The 23,276-nt window shown below is 41.3% G+C and overlaps 1 protein-coding gene across 4 annotated transcripts in view; it reads right to left on the bottom strand.

The window, feature by feature from the left end:
* LOC117253004 (coiled-coil domain-containing protein 60-like) overlaps nucleotides 1-23,276 on the bottom strand; it is a 73,011-nt gene that overhangs the window by 15,175 nt on the left and 34,560 nt on the right. For 3 of the 4 annotated variants that reach the window (XM_033620322.2, XM_033620321.2, XM_033620323.2), the window contains exons 9-14: nucleotides 18,135-18,201; nucleotides 14,954-15,049; nucleotides 13,241-13,381; nucleotides 12,367-12,513; nucleotides 11,940-12,129; nucleotides 9,815-9,919 (exon numbers count right to left, since the gene is read on the bottom strand). In XM_033620322.2, coding sequence (XP_033476213.1) covers nucleotides 9,836-9,919; nucleotides 11,940-12,129; nucleotides 12,367-12,513; nucleotides 13,241-13,381; nucleotides 14,954-15,049; nucleotides 18,135-18,201 — 725 coding nt within the window. In that variant the 3' untranslated portion in view covers nucleotides 9,815-9,835. The remainder of the gene's footprint in view (nucleotides 1-9,814; nucleotides 9,920-11,939; nucleotides 12,130-12,366; nucleotides 12,514-13,240; nucleotides 13,382-14,953; nucleotides 15,050-18,134; nucleotides 18,202-23,276) is intronic. The other variant, XM_078170544.1, reaches the window with a different exon arrangement.

Below are 23,276 nucleotides of genomic sequence, written 5' to 3' on the forward strand. Positions count from 1 at the left end.
TGCGTCTGTTGCAATATTAAACACTCACGCAGTGACCAGGTGTAGGAGTCATAGATCAATAGGGTTCCTGTCAGGTGAAAACTTTGTACTGGGTGTCAGCTTTTTGGAAACTCAAAAGTGAAAGAACATTTTGCATTACACACTGATATACATTTTTAAACAAGCCATGCTGGTGGCTCTGTGAGGCTGTACATAGGCACAGTGGTTCTTTAGCTAAATGCCAACACTGTCATGGTAATATGCGCACAATGATAATGCTAACAAGGAGATGTTGAGCATGTTGTCATGTTCACATTTTACAGTGTTGTCCATTTGAACTAGGATGTTCGAATTTCTGAGCTCCTATTCAGTCAACTATAATGCCCTATAAAGTCTGATTTTCAACTCAAAAAGCTGGAGGATCCTCACCAACCCCACCTTAAGAATCCAAGATGGCTGCTCCATGCATCAACAGTAGTGACAGCTGTAGTGATATACTGTTAATAAGCACCTCCGTCTTATCTGTGTCTCATCTGTAATAGACACAGTCTTGTCCAACTTCTTTCTGCAGACATGTTGCTACAGTGTTTATATGTGCTAAATCCAGCATAGTGCATTGTGATCAACTGGTATTACTAAACACGACTAACCTGGCTAGAACTGTTGTATGCTAACATTGTGATGCTAACAACATCTTGGTTTTCTGATTTGTTGAACCGGAATGCAGTCATATCGGGTGTAATGTCATTACCAGCTTCGACTTCCGAGTTAAATTGAATGCAGCATTACGCAAAAGTACCAAAAACTGCAGTTCCGCTACTGGCCACTTGAGGCTGGCTCCAAGAGTGAGTCAATCCCCATAGACTCCCATGTTAAAATGCCAAACTTTACAGCAAAAATAAACATGTTTATAGCCTGGTACAAAAATGGTTTTGGTCTCTTTAACTAATGTTGCCCTTCATGATAACCGTACATGGGGGTGAATTTTTATATCACTCACCTGTTTACATTTGTTTAAGGCTTAAAGTTGTGCATATTTACGGACGGGCTGCTTGAGTGACAGACTGTCTGCAAGGTGTCGCCACAGTCTATGAGTCAGATCCACCCCTCGCTCCTCCACAGCTCGCCCTTTTGATCCAGATATGATCACCACCGGCTCCAAAAACCCAAGACGGTGATGGCTGAAATGCCGAACTCGAGGCTTCAAATTGAAGTCCACGAACCAATTGGTGACATCACTGTAACTACGTCCATTAGGCTATTTATACGGTCTATGGTTAGCATGCTAACGTTCGCTAATTAGAACTTAAGTAGATCTGAAGCTGATGAGAGTGTCGTTAGTTCATTCTACTACATGGGGTTGCACAACAAAATTCTAGTTGTAGTTAAGTTATACTTTACAAGAAAATAGCAAAGATATTTTTATGGCGGAGTACAGAGGATGAGGAGTCTCACTGCCTGAGGCAAAAAGCTGCTCTGAAGTCAGGTGATGGATACATCTGTATCGCTCAGGGTGAACAGGCCCTTACTTGCCCAGATGCTGTCTTTTAACATTTTAGTTTCAAAGTTTTAAGTAGAAGGTGAGAGAGACAGAGGCAGAAAAGGTAGGTGAAAGACAGAGGATGCTATGCAGCAAAGGACCCGGGTAGCACTCAAACCCAGGCCGCTGCTGTGAGGACTCAGCCTTAATGGTACGTGCTCCACACAGTGAGCTTTGAGATATAATATTCTGGGCGCTCTGCACTTCACCTCACTGATATCACTGTTGCTTAGTAGATGGGTAACAATGATGTTCTGTGCCGTTTTAATCCGCAAATCATACCAATTTGTTTCCAGTCGGGAGGCTTTCTATTGCTCCACTGTGAAAGTTGACAAGAACTTGCCATGGGAATTTGCTCACTCAAGTTTCCTCAAGAAATAAAGTCGTGTCAAAGCTTTCTTAACCAGGATGGAGATGTGAGATAATCATGTCAGGCGTTCAGTGATGCTGTATCCCAGGAACCTAAAACTCCTCCCTTGCTCCACCTCAGCTCCACTGATGTAGACAAGGGTTGGGGAATCAAAATTTGACCTGATGTTGGTGCTCAGAAGTCAGGAGATCTCCAAAGTTATTACAATTCTTTGTCTGGGAAATATGAATGTCTGTACAAATTTATGCAACCCATCCACTAGATGTTGAGATATTTCAGTCTGAGCCACAGTGGTGAACGACTGACTGGACAGATATGCCTCAGAGCTGCCCCACTGGAGTCACAAGGTTAAAAGTATCGTCTTTATGAAAACATTTGCTTTGGTCATAACATATAAACAGATGAGAGGGCAATGTTATTTCTGCCACTTAAAGGGAAGTGAAGTACAAAATACAGGAAACTACCCAACTTACTTCATGTTCCAAGGAAGATAACGTGATCAATGACAAACTGTACAGTCATAGTTAGATGTAAAATAATTACCAGGGACGGTGGAAAAGCATACTTCTACTACTGTACCCACAACAGGTGGTTTCCCCCAGTGGCCTCAGCTGTAAAAATGTCACATGTGTGTATAGCTAGCACTACGTGGCTATTTTGGTCAGCGGTGAAGACAGCCTTTAGCCGAGAGTGTGTGACAAGTCACTTTGAACTTGGCCTTAATGACATTTGTCACAGTGACATAAAAAAATCCAATGAATCACTAGTTTTTACCCTGATGGACCTCTGGACACAGTGTTTAGGTAGAAAATTCGAGCGTGTGTGACTTTGAGAACAGTGTGGGCAGCCCTCACTGTTTGAGCTGTGATAAGAGAGTATCTACATGAGCAAAATGCCAGCTGTGGGGAATTTATCAGTAGGACAAAGGGCTGACCAAAGGAACATGCAGGAAGACACAATGAGGGAACTGATAAAAGCATGTCAGGTAGCCATTACAGCATTTACTTTAGACTGAACTAACTCAAATACAAGTTTTATGGCCTATTTTCAAACACTTTAAGCGAGCAACAATAAAGATTAAGGAGAACAAATGATCACATATCGTTTGAATGTTAAATTACTGCTGCAAAACTACCATCATATCTGAATGTCACAACCCCCAGTGTCTTAATTCACAGTTGATTTCACTAAAACTTGGCTTCTTTACGCAATCATTTCGAGATCCAGCTTTTCATTGCGCAACTTTTCACCTTGAGCAAACACTTCTCTGTTCCCTGCCATGCAGCCAAATTCACTTTCATAACTACACAAGCACGGAGAGGGGCCGCCGCTCGTAAGCTGGAGAGTAAATATTGAATTTTCCTGGAGGCGGCTCGGTCGTTGTGCTTTTGATATGATGTGACGGAAAGGACACAAGGTTTTAAGATCAGGACGCCCACACGACTTCATCCTCCCGTGTGTTCTGTCATTGTTAATTAAACATATTTTCTGGTACATTTTAACAGAAAGGATTTCAGCAGCTGTTTTTACTCCTGGCTGCTTGTAATGGGGGTGATCACAGGGATTAAGCTTGTTCTACTATTGTACTCATAACAAAAGCTTTCACTAAAGATTCCTGAAATCCAATTTACATTTCCTCTCCTATCAAATTTAAGTTTCAGCTCAAGTATTTTTTGTCATTGGTGCTTCTAAAACTCATCTCTTCATTAGTGTAGTACTGTTGTACTGGGCTCTGCTTTTACATTAGTAAAGATCCAAGAACACTGAGAGTTTTTCTCCTGGACTCCTCTTCTGTCTACTTTAAAATAAAGTGCACTTTCAAGACACTAAATCCACACATACAAACAAATTCAGTGAATAGGTTTCAGATTCTTGACTCCACAGCAACTAAAGTTCAGGCACACAGTACATCTGGGGCCAACCACACAATGGCTGCGGCCACACTCTGTAGTGCCACCAGCAGACCAGCCTCGCAATAGCAGCTGTTTTTGAAAACAATTCTCCCACACACGATGACTCAAAGTCCACCCAGTTTACATCATACCCTGCATACATCTTTCATCATTCACTGTCTGGCCCTCACCACATGCAATCTGTATACACTAGATGGCAAAGGTGCACAATCAGAGGGATCATTTCTGAATACTTCAATGGATACTCTTGAAATTTGGTATTTTACTTCATAAAGTTTAGGCTTGTGAGAAATAGATTCAAAGAAAAATGGTCACATCAAAGCAGCAGAGGCCAAGGTATCCTGACTTAGAGTGGCATCCAAAAAGCATTGGATCCTACAGAATACAGCCTGATAGCATCTCTCATTACACCCTTCATGCCTGATAAATGCCCACATCCATCAAACTTGACATCATACAGACTTTCTTCAAGCCTAAACTGAGATGATCCTGATCACATCATTACATCACCATCTGGGTAATTTGCTTCACATTTCAAAAAAGCTCCCTCCTGATCAACAGATGACTAACTATATTGTCACAAATACAGCTGATTGCTCATTGAGAGGAATCAGCTGTATTTGTTTCCATTCAGACGCTAAAAATATCACAGATGACCGAAACATGCAACCCAAAGGTTTTGGCTAACAACTGCAGTCACATGACACATTGTTTGGGTTAAACATGAGCATGTTACAGTCCTGGAGGATTATTAATGTGCACCTCCTCCTGTACTGCCTTAATATGCACATTCAGCACATCCAATGCATCAAAACATTGTTTTCTAGTTGGAGCCGCGCCTCGTTTTCAAACTGTATGGTTTGACTAAAATGAACAATGACAGCAATATAGTCCACGATGAGCAGCGCTAAAATCAACCTGCGTAGTTGTCCCTCCATTGTGACATTAGAAAGTGTCACATTTATCTTGCAAGTGTACTCTTCTTCAACGTTTGCTTCACTTCCTGGATTTTTCCCACATGGAAATTCTGACCAATCAAGAGCAGCTTTCTCGTGCAAGGCATTTTATCTGGTCCGCTTGTGAATGCTGCCGTGAGAACACGAACCAACTCTAGACAATTATGCAGCTTTGTAACAAAATTTGTTCCTGATTCAGACCAAAGCGAGACAACTCTAGGTCTTAAAGCATCCTTGATGTACAGTATGCTTCTATCTACACCAGCTTGCGCATGCTCACTGCACCTAATGCCCGCCTTTCATCAAATGACTTTTCAAGGGGTTTCACAGTTGCACACAAATTCCCGTCTTGACGCTCCGACAAAATCAAACATGTTTAATATTGTACGTTTTTAGTCTTGGCTTATGCAAATAGTGAAGTTTAATGATGTGAACGTAGGCTGAACAGCAGCAGGTGTGCTTTCTCCAGCACCAAATGAGAAGCAGCAATCTGGGTAGACATGAAACATGGAGAGGACTCCAGAGAGGTGCAAGAACATGAACAAGTCTCAGTTCTCTTGGACTCTGGAAAGTCGGGGAAACTGGTGGAGTTGTGGAGTGAAAAAGTTCACCTCGAAATGTATCTGATCCACCTACCAGCACTGACTTTAGTGAGATATCATAATTGCTGAAACGATTTGCCCCCATTCCCACAGTCTCCACCAACTAAAAAAGCGCAGCTAACCAACAGAGACTGGTAGCGGAAATGGAGTATAATATAATAAGTATGTTTTCTTTAGTGTATAATCACCTGTAAATAAGATTTTTGTGGTTTTGCTACCTTAGAAGGAGCTGAATTATTTCTACATGGGGAGCAGGTCCTTGTCCACAAAGATCGCCATGTTTCTACAGAAGCCCAGAACAGACAAACCAAACCCTCTGACATGAGAGCGTTGGAAAAACACGTTTTACCTGATTTAATCACCTGGTTCATTTGTTTTGGAGAGGAAGAGACCTCTGCGGATAATTCAGCTCTTGGAATTCGACCCGAAATAAACTCTTTAGCGGTTTCCAGTCTGCAATCCTCACCACTTGATTCCACTAAATCCACTAAAACGTAGACACTGGACCTTTAAGGTGACAAAATCCAAATGTAAAGTTTGTCTTTATAGATTATATTGGTGCCAAATTGACAAGAATACTGTTCTGTTTTTGCGGACACATAAGGAATTATCAAGGATTCGTATTTCTTAAAGAGAGTTTTGTGTCATATTTTCCACTGGTAGCAGGACGGCAAATAATCTCAAAAGGCATCTAGTCGTAGTCTTGCAAATCGTGACCATGCTAGATTAGCAGTCTTTGCTAAATCTTATCGTGTGTGACTAGAAATTGACATTGTATTGAGATGTGATGTCAGACTTAAGTCTTCCAGTGTATGGTAGGTATAAGACTCATTCAGCTTCAGACCCTGCTCTATATCCTATTTATGTGCATAACCATAACAGTTTAAATCCACAGATTTGCAGCTATATTTATTATTAGCAGCGTTTTATTTGCCATCTCCCACTTGGTTTGGTCTAGACTGTGTGGCCTGAAGCATGAGCTCTAAAACCTGAGTGAAGAGTTCAAATGAAAGAATGCTTGTTCCCCCCCTCATGTTTTCCTCTGCCGCCCTGCAACCCACCATCCCCCTGCCCAGGGCTAAGCGAGGGGTGTGGGGGCGGGCTGAGCTCCCAGACTGTGTGGCATTCCTGAAATGAGTGCTAGCTCGCTGCTGCCCCTGTTTCCGATCCCACCCCTCCTCTTCAAGGCAAGGCACTTTTCCCTTTCGTTCCAAGCTGCTCCGCCACCATGACAGACTCACAGCCCTGTCTCTCATGGAAAAAGATACAATACATGTTATCAAGAATGGATAAGCAGGCCTAGAAGTTACTAGAAGTCAGAAGCATATTTGTCTGCTTCTTGTAATGATGTGCGATATGTTATCATGTTTGACAAACATTAATTTCCCCTACAAAAAGGCATCTCAGCTACATTAAGTTCAAACACTCATTCACAGGACATGATTTCAGCCACTTTCTATTTCCCCAAAACGCTGGTCGAGGCGCTGAAAAGAGAGTTCATTATTCTTATCTAACAGGCAGAGCTGAAGGTCAGCCGCTTTTATTCACAACCCCATCAGGAGGCGAGGCGGGGTTAAAGGTCAACATGCATGTTTGACTGGGTTCAACAGCACAACTGAGTGTCTGTATATTAGATTGTTCATCCATTGTCCCATTGGATCGCTAATGTCAACTTTGCCCCGCACTTTAGCAGAAAGAAACATTTCAAACAGAGGCCTGTTATATTTTTATGTAAATGCCTTTTATGCTGTTCTCTATAGACAGCTAATACTGTGTGTGATAGTGACTCAACCTAACCGCCTCGGAAAAGCTTCTACAGAACGTCTAAACACTGAGTCAAGTAGGACTTTCCAGGAAAAATGTTCTTGCAAACAGGAAGGGGTGGTTTTTACAACGAATTTTATATTTGGCAACATCTGCAGTGGTTTGTTAAGACTGAATAAAAGAAGAACTTGGTAGTTACAATTGAAATGGCTGCTGCAAGATGCAAGTAAAATGATGCACTGGGACATTTAGTGCAAACAAATAGACAAACACAAAAATATTTGGCCACATAGCACTAAAGAACTAATGACTGAATTACATCATCTGTGGAGACTTACAGAGAAATGTGTTAGAAAACAGTGAGCAGGCATCCAGGAAGGGATTTAGTTGCTCTTTGTAACCCTTGACTGTAGATTGAAAGGTATGCACCACTCAAACATCCTGCTTTCTCCCTCATTGTGTGTGCCTGTATCTCTGTGTTTATCCCGACCTGTACACATGTGTGACCATGTGCTTATTTGGGTAAAAAGTCCTGCACATTTGCAGGCTGTCTACAGGCATCAGACACTTAAATTTAATGAACTTTTAAAGATATTTTTTAACCAAATTCAAAAGTGATCTTTGGACTATTCATCTTTTTTTTTTATTCAAGCACTGCAGGTAAATATAAAGGTAAGTAGTATGTATGTGGTCCTGTGCAGATGTAGGTTTTATGTAGGAATATGGTTATTAGAGTGAGTTAGGTTAATGTACATTTTGCCAACAGGTGAGTGTGAGTAAAAAGTAAAAGCAGAGTATTAGGTTTAGTGGCAGGTTTAACGATTTGTAACATCAGAAATGTGAACTTTGATGCAGAAGATTTTGATTCTTTTTGACAAAAAGAAATAAAAAAGCTGTGTAAATTAAATTACGTGAAATGTTTGTGGCAATTAAGAGCACATACATTCAAATTTAAGACAATGTAAGGGCTTTTAAGGCCTGATATTTATCTTACTATATAATGACAAAAACTCTGTCTGTGTGTGTGTTCCACGTTTTTCTCCTCACTGACTTGGTCAATCCATGTGAAATTTGGCACAGTGGTAGAGGGTCATGGGAGGATGCGAACGAAGCAATATTACATCAATTGGCCAAAGGGGGGCGCTATAGCAACCCACTGAATTTGCAAACTTTGAATGGGCATATCTCATGCCCTGTATGTCGTAGAGACATGAAACTTTGCACAGAGATGCCTCTCCTCATGAGGAACACATTTGCCTCAAGAACCCATAACTTCCGGTGAAAGAGATTTTCCGCCATTTTGATTTTTTTGAAAAACACTTCAAATCGATCTCTTCCTAGGAAGTTTGAGCGATCTGCATGAAACTGAGTGAACTTTGCTCAAACTTTGACATCATTGTGACCTAATCATTTCTATAATTAAGTCCTTTTCTCCACCTATAAAAAATCAAGTACACAGTCAGAGTGTGGGACCCCTTTCTCTCCAACATTAACTCTCTAAATTAGACAATTAATTTGCTCAATAATTCTTTTTATCTCCTTGTCTTTATTTTTAAATTTTTATTTTATTTTATAATTGATTTATAATTGATATGATTTTTTTTCAATTTTTTTTTAAAATTTCATTTATTTCTCATTATTTTATTTTATTTATTCTCTTTTTCTTTATCTCTTCTGGCACTCAACAAAGTGTGATATGTACCCACTAGGACATTTGGGAGGGTGGGAAGGTGATTTCGGGGTGACTGAAGTGTTGTTTGTTTCTATGTTTGTTTATGGGCTGAAAATTTAACACTTTGGAAAATGTCAGACGTCTGTTTTGCAATCAGTACCTGTACTGTCTATTACTTGCTTTGAAGTCTGTTTAATAAATACACTGAAGAAAAAAAAACATCTGCATGAAACTGGGTGAACATAATCTAGGGACCAATATCTAAAGTTCCCTCTTGGCAAACTGTGCCGCACCTTTCCCATGTGAACTACCAGTGCGCCCCACTTTTAAGTCAATACAACATATAAACACTTTAACTGTCTGCCTTTCAACGTGCTACCTCAACTACTAATGTACAGTTTTAGCCCACTAACTATGCCTCTATTGGCAATGGTGCTACTGTACTTTCAATAAAGCAATCGTACAATCAAATTCACAAACACTCTGTCTGAATACATTGCTCTTCTTAATGGGTTCAGTTGACTATTTAATCTGCAATTTCCTATGACCTGTATCCCAAACACACACCATGTGAAACTGTACTTGGGCAACTGTGCACTCAATGGGTATGGACTAGTCTTAAATAAGGAATTAAAGGTATTTTAAGACATTTTAAGGACCTAAAGACACTGTTTTAATCTAATTCTTCCTTGTCTTTCAGCAATTGAGTTTAACTTTAAAATAATAACGATAACATCTTCTAAGTTTGAGTTGCTGAGTTTCTTTTCATGTTATCTTTTACTTATCATTAACCCTGTGATTTGCTTCAAGTTGGCATTGTCTGTGCTGCCAGCTTAAATGCAAAATAACTCTTACTTATCACTTTCACTTATCATTTCCCCCCGTTACTTTTGAGGCTAATTTAGGCGGCTTCAGCCTTGAGCTCACATTTAATTCACCACCTTGGTGTGTTTGTCTTCCCTTCATCTATTTGTCCATGTCTGTAGTCGTCCTCCAGGTCTTAATGAGTGTGGTTCACCTGGTGTTTGGGGGCATGGTGTTACTGTGGGGGCAGAGTGACCCTTGAACGCAACCAGGCATCGTACTCTGTCCTGGGCATCTGGACCACATGTTCTGTGGCAATCTGACAAAGAAGAAGAGAGATGCAGGAGGGATAGTTAAACAGAGGCAGACACGGGGAAAAATATGTCATACTGAGATGTGACAACTGATGATCACAGAGATACTGACGTAAGAAACACTGGACAAAAACTGCCTTGTAGATTAAAATTAAGAGCATATCTTTGTTGGCTTTGTAAAAAAACTCCTGGCAATCATGCCAGATTAAACTTTGGTACCCCAAACCCTGACACAACTTTCCAGCCCACCCTGGTGTTCTCCTGCTGAGCCAGAAATGGAAACCAAACCAGTCATCTGTGGTCTGTTTGATTCAGCTCTGAGCCTCAGAGCAGGACACTGCCACATACTGTCCTGAAAATGAACACCGTGCCCGACCCCCCACCACTGACCCCCTACATCAGTGAGCCAACTTGACCGTCCTCTGGTGTCATTTATCAGTCGGCTTCCTGTCATTACACCTTCAGCTATCTGCTCTGGAGGCTGGGAAGAATCTATTGCCCCTCATTTCTGACCGGTAGGGGCGTGTTCAGAGGGTCTGGAGTCTGTTAGTTTTGGGAGTGGGGCTCATCCCTAATTGATGGTTTGGTGGGAGTAACTGATCGTTTGCTGTCTGGCTTTAAGTTTGGGGGAAGATCAGAGGAGTTGAATAAAATCCCACAAGAGAATCTCTTTTTTTGTGACATGGAGCCTGTGAAAATACATCATGAGAGAACATTTACAGTGGGAACAAGAGAATTTCTATCTGTTATCCAACTGCAATCAAAATTCAGCATCACACATTTGTACAAATGCAGATTGACAATGTTACCCAGCTCAAGGGTCTCATTATAAACCTTGCATACGCACAAAACGAGGCCTGAAAGAGGCGTACACCGCTTATGCTTACAAACATTCTGGAGACAAGAAACTGCCAATGCAGATGGTAGAAATTGTTGAATATTTTTGTTTGTACGTACATTTTTAGTATGGATCCTACTCATTGTTTTATAAATGAGACCACCGAACACAGGATCACAACTGCCCAGATTCCATTTATAAAGATCCATAATGCTACACTTAATTGTGACTATTTCAGTTTGGTCGGGAAATCTGAATCTCAGACTTGTGCAAACTACAAAACCCTAATTTTTGCAAAGTCACCATAATCTTGAAAATCAGCCTTCAGGACCAAATCGGTAATTTAGTTTGCATTTATATCATGCAGTGCTGTTTTGTCTGTTCGTAGCATTTATTAGCCAAGTAATTTTTACTAAATGACACAGTGAAAACACGACAATGGTCAAACTGCTGGTTGATTTTGTGATTTCAGACCTCAAGGATTTGTACTATATCTTTATTATCATACGTGACTTCATCTATAAACATATCTATAAGAACTTTGCTCAAACTTTGACATCATTGTGACCTAATCATTTCTATAATTAAGTCCTTTTCTCCACCTATAAAAAATCAAGTACACAGTCAGAGTGTGGGACCCCTTTCTCTCCAACATTAACTCTCTAAATTAGACAAGTAATTTGCTCAATAACTCTTTTTATCCCCTTGTCTTTATTTTTAAATTTTTATTTTATTTTATAATTAATTTATAATTGATTTATGATTTTTTTTCTTTTTTTTCCATTTCATTTATTTCTCATTATTTTATTTTATTTATTCTCTTTTTCTTTATCTCTTCTGGCACTCAACAAAGTGTGATATGTACCCACTAGGACATTTGGGAGGGTGGGAAGGTGATTTCGGGGTGATTGAAGTGTTGTTTGTTTCTATGTTTGTTTATGGACTGAAAATTTAACACTTTGGAAAATGTCAGACGTCTGTTTTGCAATCAGTACCTGCACTGTCTATTACTTGCTTTGAAGTCTGTTTAATAAATACACTGAAGAAAAAAAAAAAAAAAACATCTGTAAGTTTATTATTTCATTTCATTTTCTCAGCATAATCCGAAGGAGAGAATTATCATTGGTTGCAGCAATTCCTTTCCTATTTCCTTTGTGAGACGTGGTGTGAGGAGGTGTTCTGTGTACCTGGATGGCCACACACAGCTCAGGCAGACAGAGCTCCCACGGCTCCAGACCCCCCAGCACCCTCAGGAAGACCTGAGGTTGAACCCTGAGAGTCTGCTGCTCTGCAAATCCACTCAGCTTCTCCAGCACCCGGCTCACCGCTCGCTCCCTGCACACCTCCTCAGGCAGGCTGCTCAGCAGAGTGGACAGCCTGGTAGAAAAATAACAGAACAAACCACAGTGTCACTGATAACATCATGCTACAGCTCATCAGAATATGATGTTTATTGGCTCTAATGTGGCTATTAACACATATGTATAGGACATGTGAATGCTATCCCACAGATGTGAGCAAACACATATTTGACCTCTGTCCCACCCCAATAAACCCCCCCATCCCCCCGGCTACACATTCCACATTAGATAATGTCTTCAGCAGGTTGCATACCACATATTGTTGTTGTGCGTGTTTTTATTGTTGCTGTTTGGAGCCTCTGTCTCTGGGGACGCGCAGGTCATGTGATGAGGAAGGCCATGGGATTGGGTCACGTGACTCTGGGCTCGATACCTCCGGAGACCGTTGTTTAACCTCTCTCTGGGTGGGAGAAGAAATCTGAATTTAAAAACAAAGGAACCTGCAAGAGCTCACATTATCGTCCACTCAGCACCTGGTTTACATTATAGTGGCACATTGTATTGGACTTATATTTAAATATGTATTAAACACAGACTGACATAACAGAGCACAAACACTGTCATCCCGGTTGATTTAGAGATCTAGCAAGGAAGCTATTTTAAAAATGTGGAACTATTCCTTTAGGTATCTTACTGTATAATGACGAAAACTCTGTGGGTGTGTCTGTGTGTCTGTTCCACGTTTTTCTCCTCACTGACTTGGTCAATCCATGTGAAATTTGGCACAGTGGTAGAGGGTCATGGGAGGATGCCAGTGAAGCGATATTATATCAAATGGCCAAAGGGGGGCGCTATAGCAACCGATTGAAATTGCAAACTTTGAATGGGCCTATCTCATGCCCCGTATGTCGTAGAGACATGAAACTTTGCACAGAGATGCCTCTCCTCATGAGGAACACATGTGCATCAAGAACCCATAACTTCCAGTTATATCGATTTTCCGCCATTTTGAATTTTTTGAAAAACACTTCAAATCGATCTATTCCTAGGAAGTTTGACCGATCCACATGAAACTGGGTGAACATAATCTAGGGACCAATATCTAAAGTTCCCTCTTGGCAAAAGTTGGAAAACTTACTAAAACTGAGCTTCTATAAGGCAATGAATATTGCGGATGTTTGACGGACCTGGCTTTGAGCTCCAGGATGTTGATGTAGCTCTGAGACATCTCCTCAACCCGCTCATCAAAGGCAGCTTTCAGCTCCTGCAGCATGGTGGTCTTGTTGTTGATGAGATGGCTGATATGTAGCAGGGGCTTTGCAGGACAGCTAGATGTAGGAAACACAAAGACAAACAATTAATTAATTAATAGTAGTGGTCATAGATTTATATTCATGATTATGCTGTATAGTGTGTCTTCGTGCAAGCTTTTGACTACTGTGTATATATTATAAGTATGGCGTTAATGTGCTCAAGCTCAGCTTTAATTTGAACTGAACAGTGCATTAACTCAAATTCTTCTTACACAAAACATATTTTACAAGACTAATCAAGATACATTTAAATGAGGTCATCATATTGAATATTTGGTGAAAAATTCTTTGCAGTCATTGACTTTTCTAAGTCAAAGACCCACAGATCTGTGCAGACACTCGATGCTCTGTCAGGTCTGTGCTGCAGCAACCTTCACTTCTTACTTATTCAGGAGCATTTTTGCCTTCAGTCCAGTCTGCAACATGTTCAGCTGAACTGAGGTGAGGTGACTGAGTCAAGAACATTGCTCTGTACCTAAAACTCACCAGTTGATTTGTCTGTAAATTTAGGATTACTGTTGTGCTACACTACTGTACAACTGCAGGATTACATATAAGAAAGGGCTGTGACTTTTATACTGTTTATAACTTTACTGTTTTATGTATGTTTGAACTGTACATACATATAATAGGGCTGCCACTAACCATTATTTTCATTGTCGACTAATCTGTCGATTATTTCTTCGATTAGTCGACTAATCATTTCATCGAAAAATGTGTTAAAATGTTGAAAAATGTCGGTCTGTCTTGCCCAAACCCCAAAATTATGTCATCTAATGTCTTGTTTCATACTCACGCCAAAGGCATTTAGTTCACTGTCACGGGAGAGTGTGTAAAGCTGCCAATATCTGAACGTAAAAAGCTGCAGTAAGAGTATTTTGGGGTACTTTATAGTACTTTTCTATGAAAAATGACTTAAACCGATTAGTCGACTACTAAAATAGTCACCGATTATTTTAATAGTCGATTAGTCATCGATTAGTCGACTAATCGTAGCAGCCCTAACATATAACATGTAAAGACAGAGTACACCCTGTCCTCATTATTGTATCTTTCAGGGCTCAACATTTTAAAAGTGGTGGAACTTTTGGTTGCTGTAACTAGATATATGTTGCCACTTTTAGTCACCTTATATTTTGAGTAATTAAGACACTCATACCTCAGCTTTATAATACAAAATGTGACGTACAAAATGTCTGTAATGGCAGGTTAGTTACTTCTCAGCTCATAGTCAGACAACTTAATTTTGCTTCACGGTTGTCTCTGAAACATGTCTGTGCATGAGAGGCAATGCAACAAGACACATGCAGCTTTGTCTGATTCCAGATATAACTGTAACATCAACATTTAAATATCACTAATATAACAGATATTTTAAAAACAATATTTTTGTTGGGGTGTATGTTTTGCTGTTCACCGTCCCTCCTTTATACGTCTATTTATCTTGAACGAAACACTGAAACATTATAAGATATAGGTATAATATTTTGACAGATGCAATAACCCAGGCCAAAAACTGCAGGTTACATAAGTTAATTAAGGTTATTGAATCATGTATATGAGTCATGGGTGCGGTTGCAGTTGCACCTTTTTGGCCATACAAAACTATTCGCTGTCCTGGAGCCAGTTTGGTCGCCCGTCCTTTGGGGTGACGGCCGTGCTTTGAAGTGAGGTGCAGTCAAACTGGAAGAGAAGACGGTTACAAGTAAGACTTGTTCATAAAAGAGACTGTTGAAATAGGGATAGGTCACATGTGGTACAGTGTCACACCTATTAATACTGGGATTAATACTACAGTGTGTCACCTGAGATATTTCTCCAGATACAGATAAACTCTTGCCTGTTTCACAAAAGCATTTTAAAGGGATAGTTTGGATTTTTTGAGGTGGGGCTGCATGAGGCACTGATCCATAGTCAGTGTATTACCTACAGTAGATGGTGGTTAGCACGGCCAGTTTGGAGAAGCAGGCAGGAGTACCACCACAGAAGCTAAGCAATGTACTGCTGTGGAAAGGGGCAGCAGCAAAATGTATTTTAGCCACCTAAAAAAAGGTGATTTAACTGTACTCTTCATTATGAATATTTTCACCACTTTACTTTGCTGTCAGTTAGCCCCTTCTGATGGGGAAGTAAACTGAAAATGAAACTTTCCTATGCTCTCCATTAACAAAAACAATACTTTTATCTTGCTGAACACAGGAGCTGCTGGTCTACCGCTTCCTCGATCAGTTAGTTTGCTGTTATTGTGTAACTTTGATGTTTTGAAAGGTTAGTTAAGATTACACACAGTAACACAAACAGATCGAGGCAGTGGTAGATGAGCAACTCCTGTATTCAGTGAGGTAAAATGACTGTTTTTTTTGATGATGCAGTCTGGCTTTGAAGAGAGCAATATAACGGCATCAGGCGAAACAGTAAAGTGGTGAAAATATTCTAAATAAGCCGACACTTAAACCAATATTCATTTTTTGTGGGTATGTGGCTGTAGGTAATACACTGACTATTTATAAGTACCTTATCAGCGTATGCTTACACAACGGTTTATATGATAACAACTGAATTAGCAACCCACAAATTAAATTATGCACTTAATGTGGGGTGGCAGTAGCTCAGTCCATAAGGACTGAACTGGGAACCTGAGGGTCGCCAATTCGAGTCTCAGTAGGGACAAAGTATGGAGCCTGGACTGGTAGCTGGAGAGGTGCCAGTTCGCCTCTCACAAGGCACTGAGCCCCCAACTGCTTGGGGCGCCTGTTCATGTGCAGCCATGGGACATCTCTCCATTTAGTGCATGTATAGGTCCTGTTTGTGCATGTGTATGTATTTCAGGCCTGTGTGTATACTGTAGGGCTGCAACGATTAGTCAACTAATCGATGACTTATCGACTATTAAAATAATAAATAATATTTAGTTTCAGCAACCAAAAGTTCCACCACTTCTAAAATGTTGAGCCCTGAAAGATACAATAATGAGGACAGGGTGTACTCTGTCTTTACATGTTATATGTTAGGCCTGCCACGATTAGTCGACTAATCGATGACTAATCGACTATTAAAATAATCGGTGACTATTTTAGTAGTCGACTAATCGGTTCGAGTCAATTTTCATAGAAAAGTACTATAAAGTACCCCAAAATACTCTTATTGCAGCTTCTTACTTTCAAATATTGGCAGCTTTACACACTCTCCCATGACAGTGAACTAAAACCCTTTGGCGTGAGTACGAAACAAGACATTAGATGACATAATTTTGGGGTTTGGGAGAGACAGACCAATATTTTTCAACATTTTAACACATTTTTTGATAAAATGATTAGTCGACAAAGAAAATAATCGTTAGTTGCAGCCCTAGTGTATGTGACAACAGAATGAAAAAAATTTAATTTCCCCTTGGGAATAAATAAAGTTCTTCTTCTTCTTCTTCTTCTTCTTCTAAAGGTATGTAGGTTACATTCAGGAAAAGCAACATGGTGACAACCTACCATAAAATTACTCCAAATTCTCTTGGTCTCACAACATCCCAAACACAAGTGTCCCGGGTGAAAGTCCTATGACCAATCCATCACCCCAACCTGACTCCTTACACGGACTACTTCCTTCTTTGCTCATGTCAGCGCATCGGTTGCATGTTCATAGCCTTCCCTATTACGTGGGTTTTACATGATTTTTTGGCTCATGATACGTTGGATATGTACAAATTGTGATGCATTACTTTTTGAAGGTAAACAGACGAACAGCGATTGAGTACAGCCAGACCTCATACAGCCCTACAAGCTGAAGACAATTTTATTCGCATAGTATTTAGTAAGGCTGGTTTAATGGTGCCATTTATTGTTGGTTTTCTGTTTGTAAATGTAGCATTTAACAGACTGAAGCACTTTCACATGTATTGTAGGGCTAATTGTTCGATTGACTTTCATGTGCTATTGTATTTTATGTACAATTGTTTTCTGTGTTTATATTTGTTGTTTGGATTGAATGCAAAACAGCTGAAATGCATATAAACATGTACTTAAAGGTTTTGAATCATCAGCCATCTGAAGCACAAATGTTGACGCAGACCTTGTTGGCACAAACCCGTAATTACTGAAAGCCGGCTGAGAGAAAACAGTCATCTGGAACATGTAATCAGTCATTGAATGGTGGTAATCATGTGATCACACCTTTAACAGCCAAGGTAAATATCAGGTAGAGAGCACAGATGAAATGTCGCTGATAAACATTTTACAGCTTGCCCTTTTGTCCCCTCAGTCACAACACAATTCCACTGACGCTTTGCAGCAAATTCCTGACATAGTCTTTCAGATCACTGCCTTTAAAACTCTGAATAGGCCAGAGGAGGAATGAAGATGAAGGGGACCAAAAATAGAAGCACAAATTGAAGGGCTGTCACCGCAGAGAGCGTGAGAAGAGTGCAGGTTGAGCTGCTGCTGTCGCTGGCTTCTTCTCTTTACACGATCATGCCGGGGTGACGGGAATATAGCCCCGGTCATGACGGCTTGGACTTTTGTCCTCTTTATGATTACCTGCTGTTGATCTGGGAAATAAAGCCTGGGCTACTGTTACAGTTATTGCAAGTGCCTAAATCATAATGAGAGCCCTGCCCTGTGGAGCAACAGCAGTCAGGGGTAGGATTTAGGATTTATGGCAGAGGGCTGGTGATGACGGCTGGGTTGTAATCTTTTATTCCATGTTTATCTTTCAGGCTGCTGACATACAAGTCATGAGATAGAGGGCTGTTAAAATGTATATTGCAAGTTGAACTTACCTGCTGGTTTGTGAGATTTGGCTCTCTGTCTTGACTTTCTGGTGGACATCTGACAGCGTGTGAAGACCTAGAAATGAAAAAAACAAACAGACAAAAACTGTAATTAAACTTTTTCCCTGCTCTTGTATCCACGTGGTTAATTATAAATTATAACTCTCTCAAGCTCTAATTTTCTAATTGTCCGTGATTAGAAGGGTTTGTACAGCAACAGCTATCATTATCACATGATGTGGAGTTGAAGGAAGGCAGGGTTTCTGGGTCTGGACAGATGTCAGGTCAGGCACAAAGAGGCGCACATTTTCATTGTCACAGCAAGTGCCTACTTTGTGTAAGCACCAAATGTACTTGCACCCATCTGTCTAATCATGGGGGTGTAGGTCTTAAAATGAGGTGTGTTCAGGTGCATTGTTGGCATGTTGCTATTCTGAGGCAGCAGAAAGTGATTGCGCCATCGACCAACAAAAACCTGGTCTAAAGTCAGAATGGTGCAGCATTATCCTGCTATGCAGGTTCACAACGTGCGTACACTCTGCTTGTTAAGCAGGATTTATAACTCTGCGTTGGATCAGTGCCGTAACCTACTGTAGGTCGTAGCCTGACGTGCATCTCCCCAGAGATGTAAATACACATTATGGTGACGCAGACCTCCTGTCTGTTTCTGTAAACTGAAACCATTTCCCTCAGTGGAAACAAAGCTTTCATTTACTTTAATTTCACAGATAAGAAACAATAAATTGTGAAGACAATAAAGCCTCCACAAAAAAAGTCTTGTGTGTGATTGATCCTGGCGTCATGTGAGTGAACCTTGTGAGCTGTAATGGAGCTGAATTTTGTAACATCGCCTGATGACCTCTAAGGTCACCTGGTATACCTGCTGAACAACGGTATTATTCATAAATGGGTAAAGCAGCTCTTAGTTGTTACTTCTCAGATGAGTTTGAGTTGCACCCAAATTCCAACTTCTTTTAAAAGCAGCCTGAAAGAGTTTTTCATCCTTTGTAATTGAATAATTTTTGCTCCTTCATGTGTGCTTGTTGTGAATGGCTGTCACTATGTTCTCTCTGTCTTTCTTTCCTTTTTCATTTTCAGCTGAAGCACTTTGAGCATTTCCCTGTGAATGAAATATACTGTGTAAATAAATAAATAAAGCTTGCCTTCAGCTGTGCCTGACAGATTTCATGTCCTGTGCTGTCAGGATCCCATAAAGGGGTCCAAAGATAAATGTGAGGGCCAACAGGATCATTAAGGTAGAAATCAAAAAGCTTGTCTACACTTTTCTTCATTCATTCATTCATTCATTTTCCGTGACTGCTTATCCTGTTAGGGGTCGTGGGGGGGCTGGATCCTATCCCAGCTGACAGTGGGTGAGAGGCTAATAGCTAAACATATTTTCTTGTGAAATATTGAACACTTTTACCACTTTAGACCTTAAAAAAATCCTTAAAATTAAAAAATCTCCACTCACAAATCATGTTCACAACTGTGTCAAGGTGAAGTATACGCTGCTTTGTTTTAAGGTATCACAGGCCACAAGGGGACCATGGTCATGAGCTCTAGGTAGTGACCGAAAGAATGGGATTTTGGATACAAGCAGCCAAAATGACTTCCCTCCATCGGGTGTCTGGGCTCAGCCTTAGAGATAGGGTGAGGAGCTCGGACATCCGGAAGGAGCTCGGAGTAGAGCTGCTACTCCTTCGAGTCAAAAGGGGTCAGTTGAGGTGGTTCGGGCATCTGATCAGGATCCTCCTGGGTGCCTCCTGTTAGACGTGTCCCGGGCACGTCCCACTGGTAGGAGGCCCCGGGGCAGACCCAGAACACGCTGGAGGGATTACATATCTCATCTGGCCTGGGAACACCTTGGGGTCCCCCAGGAGGAGCTGGAAAGTGTCGCTGGGGAGAGGGACGTCTGGGGCGCTTTGCTTGGCCTGCTGCTCCCATGACCCGGCCCCGGATAAGCAAATGAAAATGGATGGATGGAGGCCACAAGGGATGGAAACTACAGCTTCTGGCTATGAGCCATTTGCACCATATGTTAGTAAATTGCTATCTGTTACATGTTTTCCTGAACCTTCATCTGACCTGTTATTTAATGTGTTTAAGTGATTTTTAATTTGATGATAATCCAAAAATATGAGAAGAACTGTAGCTCCTGCAAGTATCACTGTGATGCATGCATTGCCCCAGTGTATAACAAAGTTACAGTATGAAGATAAAATGTGTCGTCTGTGTTGTTTTCATATATAATCCCATAGCTCCCCCTGCTGTTACCACACTGTCACTACACCATGAAATTGATTGAGAAAGTTCATCCTGCCTGTAATCCCACTAAAGCATCATCTCCTAGTTTAGACATAGATGTCACACACAGCGATGACACAATAAATCTTCACAAGCTTCCCCAGAGTATAAAGCATCCATTAAAATGTTAAATACCAGCCTAAATGATTCAACTTCTCTATGGGCTGTGACAAAATTAATCACACTGTGGCAAATCAGGGAGATGAGGCGCTTATTAAAATGTATAGCTTGATTTCTCACGAGGAACAGCTATAAAAACCTGCAGCCAAAAATGTAATAGCCAATAACTTTTGCAAATTGGCTGGCTTTAGATTGAATAAATAGACTTCTTATTTTAATTATCCCAAATGAATGCGACGGATTAACTATCTGTGCTGCTAAAAAAAACTACTGGGGGAGGCATTGAAATGCAAAGATAAATCTCCTAATTATTCAAACTTTTACAATTCCCTTTTTTCATCAAAGAGTTTGAAAAACTACTTTGCTTTTTTTTTTTTTCCCAAAGTATAGAACTCCTCTTTCAAATTCATTTACCAGGCAAAACAATGTAGTGTGGGCAGAGCAGCACATCTCCAGTGGCCAATTTCTGGATTTGAGACATAACTCTGGGGATTAGCCTGAACAGCAGTTAATTGCTTTAAACCAATGGCGCTGAATTAATCCTTTGATTTTTGGACTCCTTTTATGATTAGAGCGAGAGCGCAGGAGGGAGGGAGGGAGGGAGGGGGGGGGGGGGGGGGGGGGGGGGATGCAAGAGAGTAATGGAGACCAAAAAGAAGAAACAACAACCCGACAATGACTCAGGCAGCGACGGCTAGCTCAACAGTCTTTCATCAGGAGGTAATGATATGAAACCTGTAATCTACAGGAGGCGGGGGTGGTGGGGGAGATCAGATGACTAATTATACTTCGCTCTGAAGCCTGAAGCAGTGCACTCTGGGAGCTAGCGCAGGGCACAGGAGGGCTGAGCCCTGGCAGAAAGGCTCTGATCACCCAGCTGAGGAGTGTTCTGAACAGACCCAGCTCTTATTTTGGTTTCCATTTCGAACTCAGCAGGTGGTGGCTAAGAGTATGTGTGCGTGCATGTGTGCGTGTGTGTGTGTGTGTGTGTGTGTGTGTGTGTGTGTGTGTGTGTGTTGATGTCGTCGGACAGGGAATTCGGGTGCCATCACGTTTCTTTTTTTCTTTTGTAAAGCTGTCTCTCTATCCGCAGGAATAAAGTGACTTTTTAAGGCTTTGTGATCAAAAGTTCATGTCAAACAGCTGTTTCTATGACAACAGAGTTTCCTGTGAGTGTGTGTGTTCATGAAACTTCTCTCTTTCTGTGAACAAATCTTGACTTTCCTGTCCTCACGGTGAGGGTGTTTTCATGGAGAGTGACTGGTAGGGCTGGTTCTTTTGTTCTCCTGGTACAGGGGTAGACAACCTGCAGCTACAGGGCCACATGTGGCTCTTTAGCCCACCTCCAACACATCTCCCATCCAGCACCACAAATACCTCCAATTAATGTTCTATATATTTATATTTTAATAACTCATAACACTACATAACACCAATTTCGCTGGCTGTTTAGCAGTAAGCCACTGGGGACCAGACACCTCACTTCTATTTCTATTTTTTCTTCCAGGTAGGTGAAAATCACAAAGTACAGCTCATCATATGCTGTGTTAATTAATTGCTGTTATGGGGTCTACTAACTATCAAGGGGTCTAAGCTTTTATTTTGCTTGTTTTTAGTATCTGACGTGACAACACAATGATTAAGATGTAGAATGATAATACATCATCGTCATGGGTTGGGAGAGAGTTACTGCCAGCAAGGGAGTTCAAGTATCACGAGTGAGGCTGAGTTGGATAGGTGGTTTGACGCAGTGATGCATGCGCTGTACCGGACTGTCATGGTGAAGAGGGAGCTGAGCCAGAAGGCGAACCTTTCGATTTACTGGCCCATCTATGTCCCAACCCTCACCTATGGTCATGAGCTCTGTGTAGTGACTGAAAGAATGAGGTCATGGATACAAGCAGCCAAAATGAGTTTCCTCAGAAGGGTGTCTGGGCTCAGCCTTAGAGATAGGGTAATGAGCTCAGGCATCTGGAGGGAACCTGGAGTAGAGCCGCTGCTCCTTTGTGTCGAAAGGGGTCAGTTGAGGTGGTTCGGGCATCTGATCAGGATCCTCCTGGGCGCCTCCTGTTAGAGGCGTTCAGGGAACATCCCACTGGTAGGAGGCCCCGGGGCAGACCCAGAACACACTGGAGGGATTACATATCTCATCTGGCTTGGGAATGCCTTGGGGTCCCCCAAGAGGAGCTAGGTAGTGCTGCTAGGGAGAGGGACGTCTGCAGGGGTTGTCTTGGCCTGCTGCCCCTGTGACCCAGTGGATGAAAATGGATGGATGGATTATATAACACCCTGTCACCCCAGGTTCAGTGCTTGGTCCTGGGTATTTGAAGGAGGTTGGCATCAGTAGAGCAGAGACAACGGGAGGGGGAGTGCTGATGAAAGAGGTCAGAGATCTGAAGGAACTAGATTGTTAGGGGTCTTGTAGGTGATGAGTAAGATCTTAAAGTGTATGCTGTGATTAACGGACAGCCAGTGAAGGTCGTGGAGGACTGTGGTGATGTGGTCACGTGTGCAAGTCCTATAGGATAGAGTAGTTAGTATTGTATATCTGTTGGCAGTGATAGCTGTTTTTATTTGGCATTTCAGAATTACAACTGTACTGTTCATAAAGTTTTAAGCAAAGCTAACAGAGCTAACGTCAGCTGTCTGCTGTTGCCCCTGCTGCGCGCTCTCACTGAACATCTGCATCTCCATCTGTCCTCTCTGCCTCACTGACTTTGGTCA

Source organism: Epinephelus lanceolatus, chromosome 9 (genome assembly GCF_041903045.1).
Source record: "Epinephelus lanceolatus isolate andai-2023 chromosome 9, ASM4190304v1, whole genome shotgun sequence".
NCBI classification, from domain to species: Eukaryota; Metazoa; Chordata; class Actinopteri; order Perciformes; family Serranidae; genus Epinephelus; species Epinephelus lanceolatus.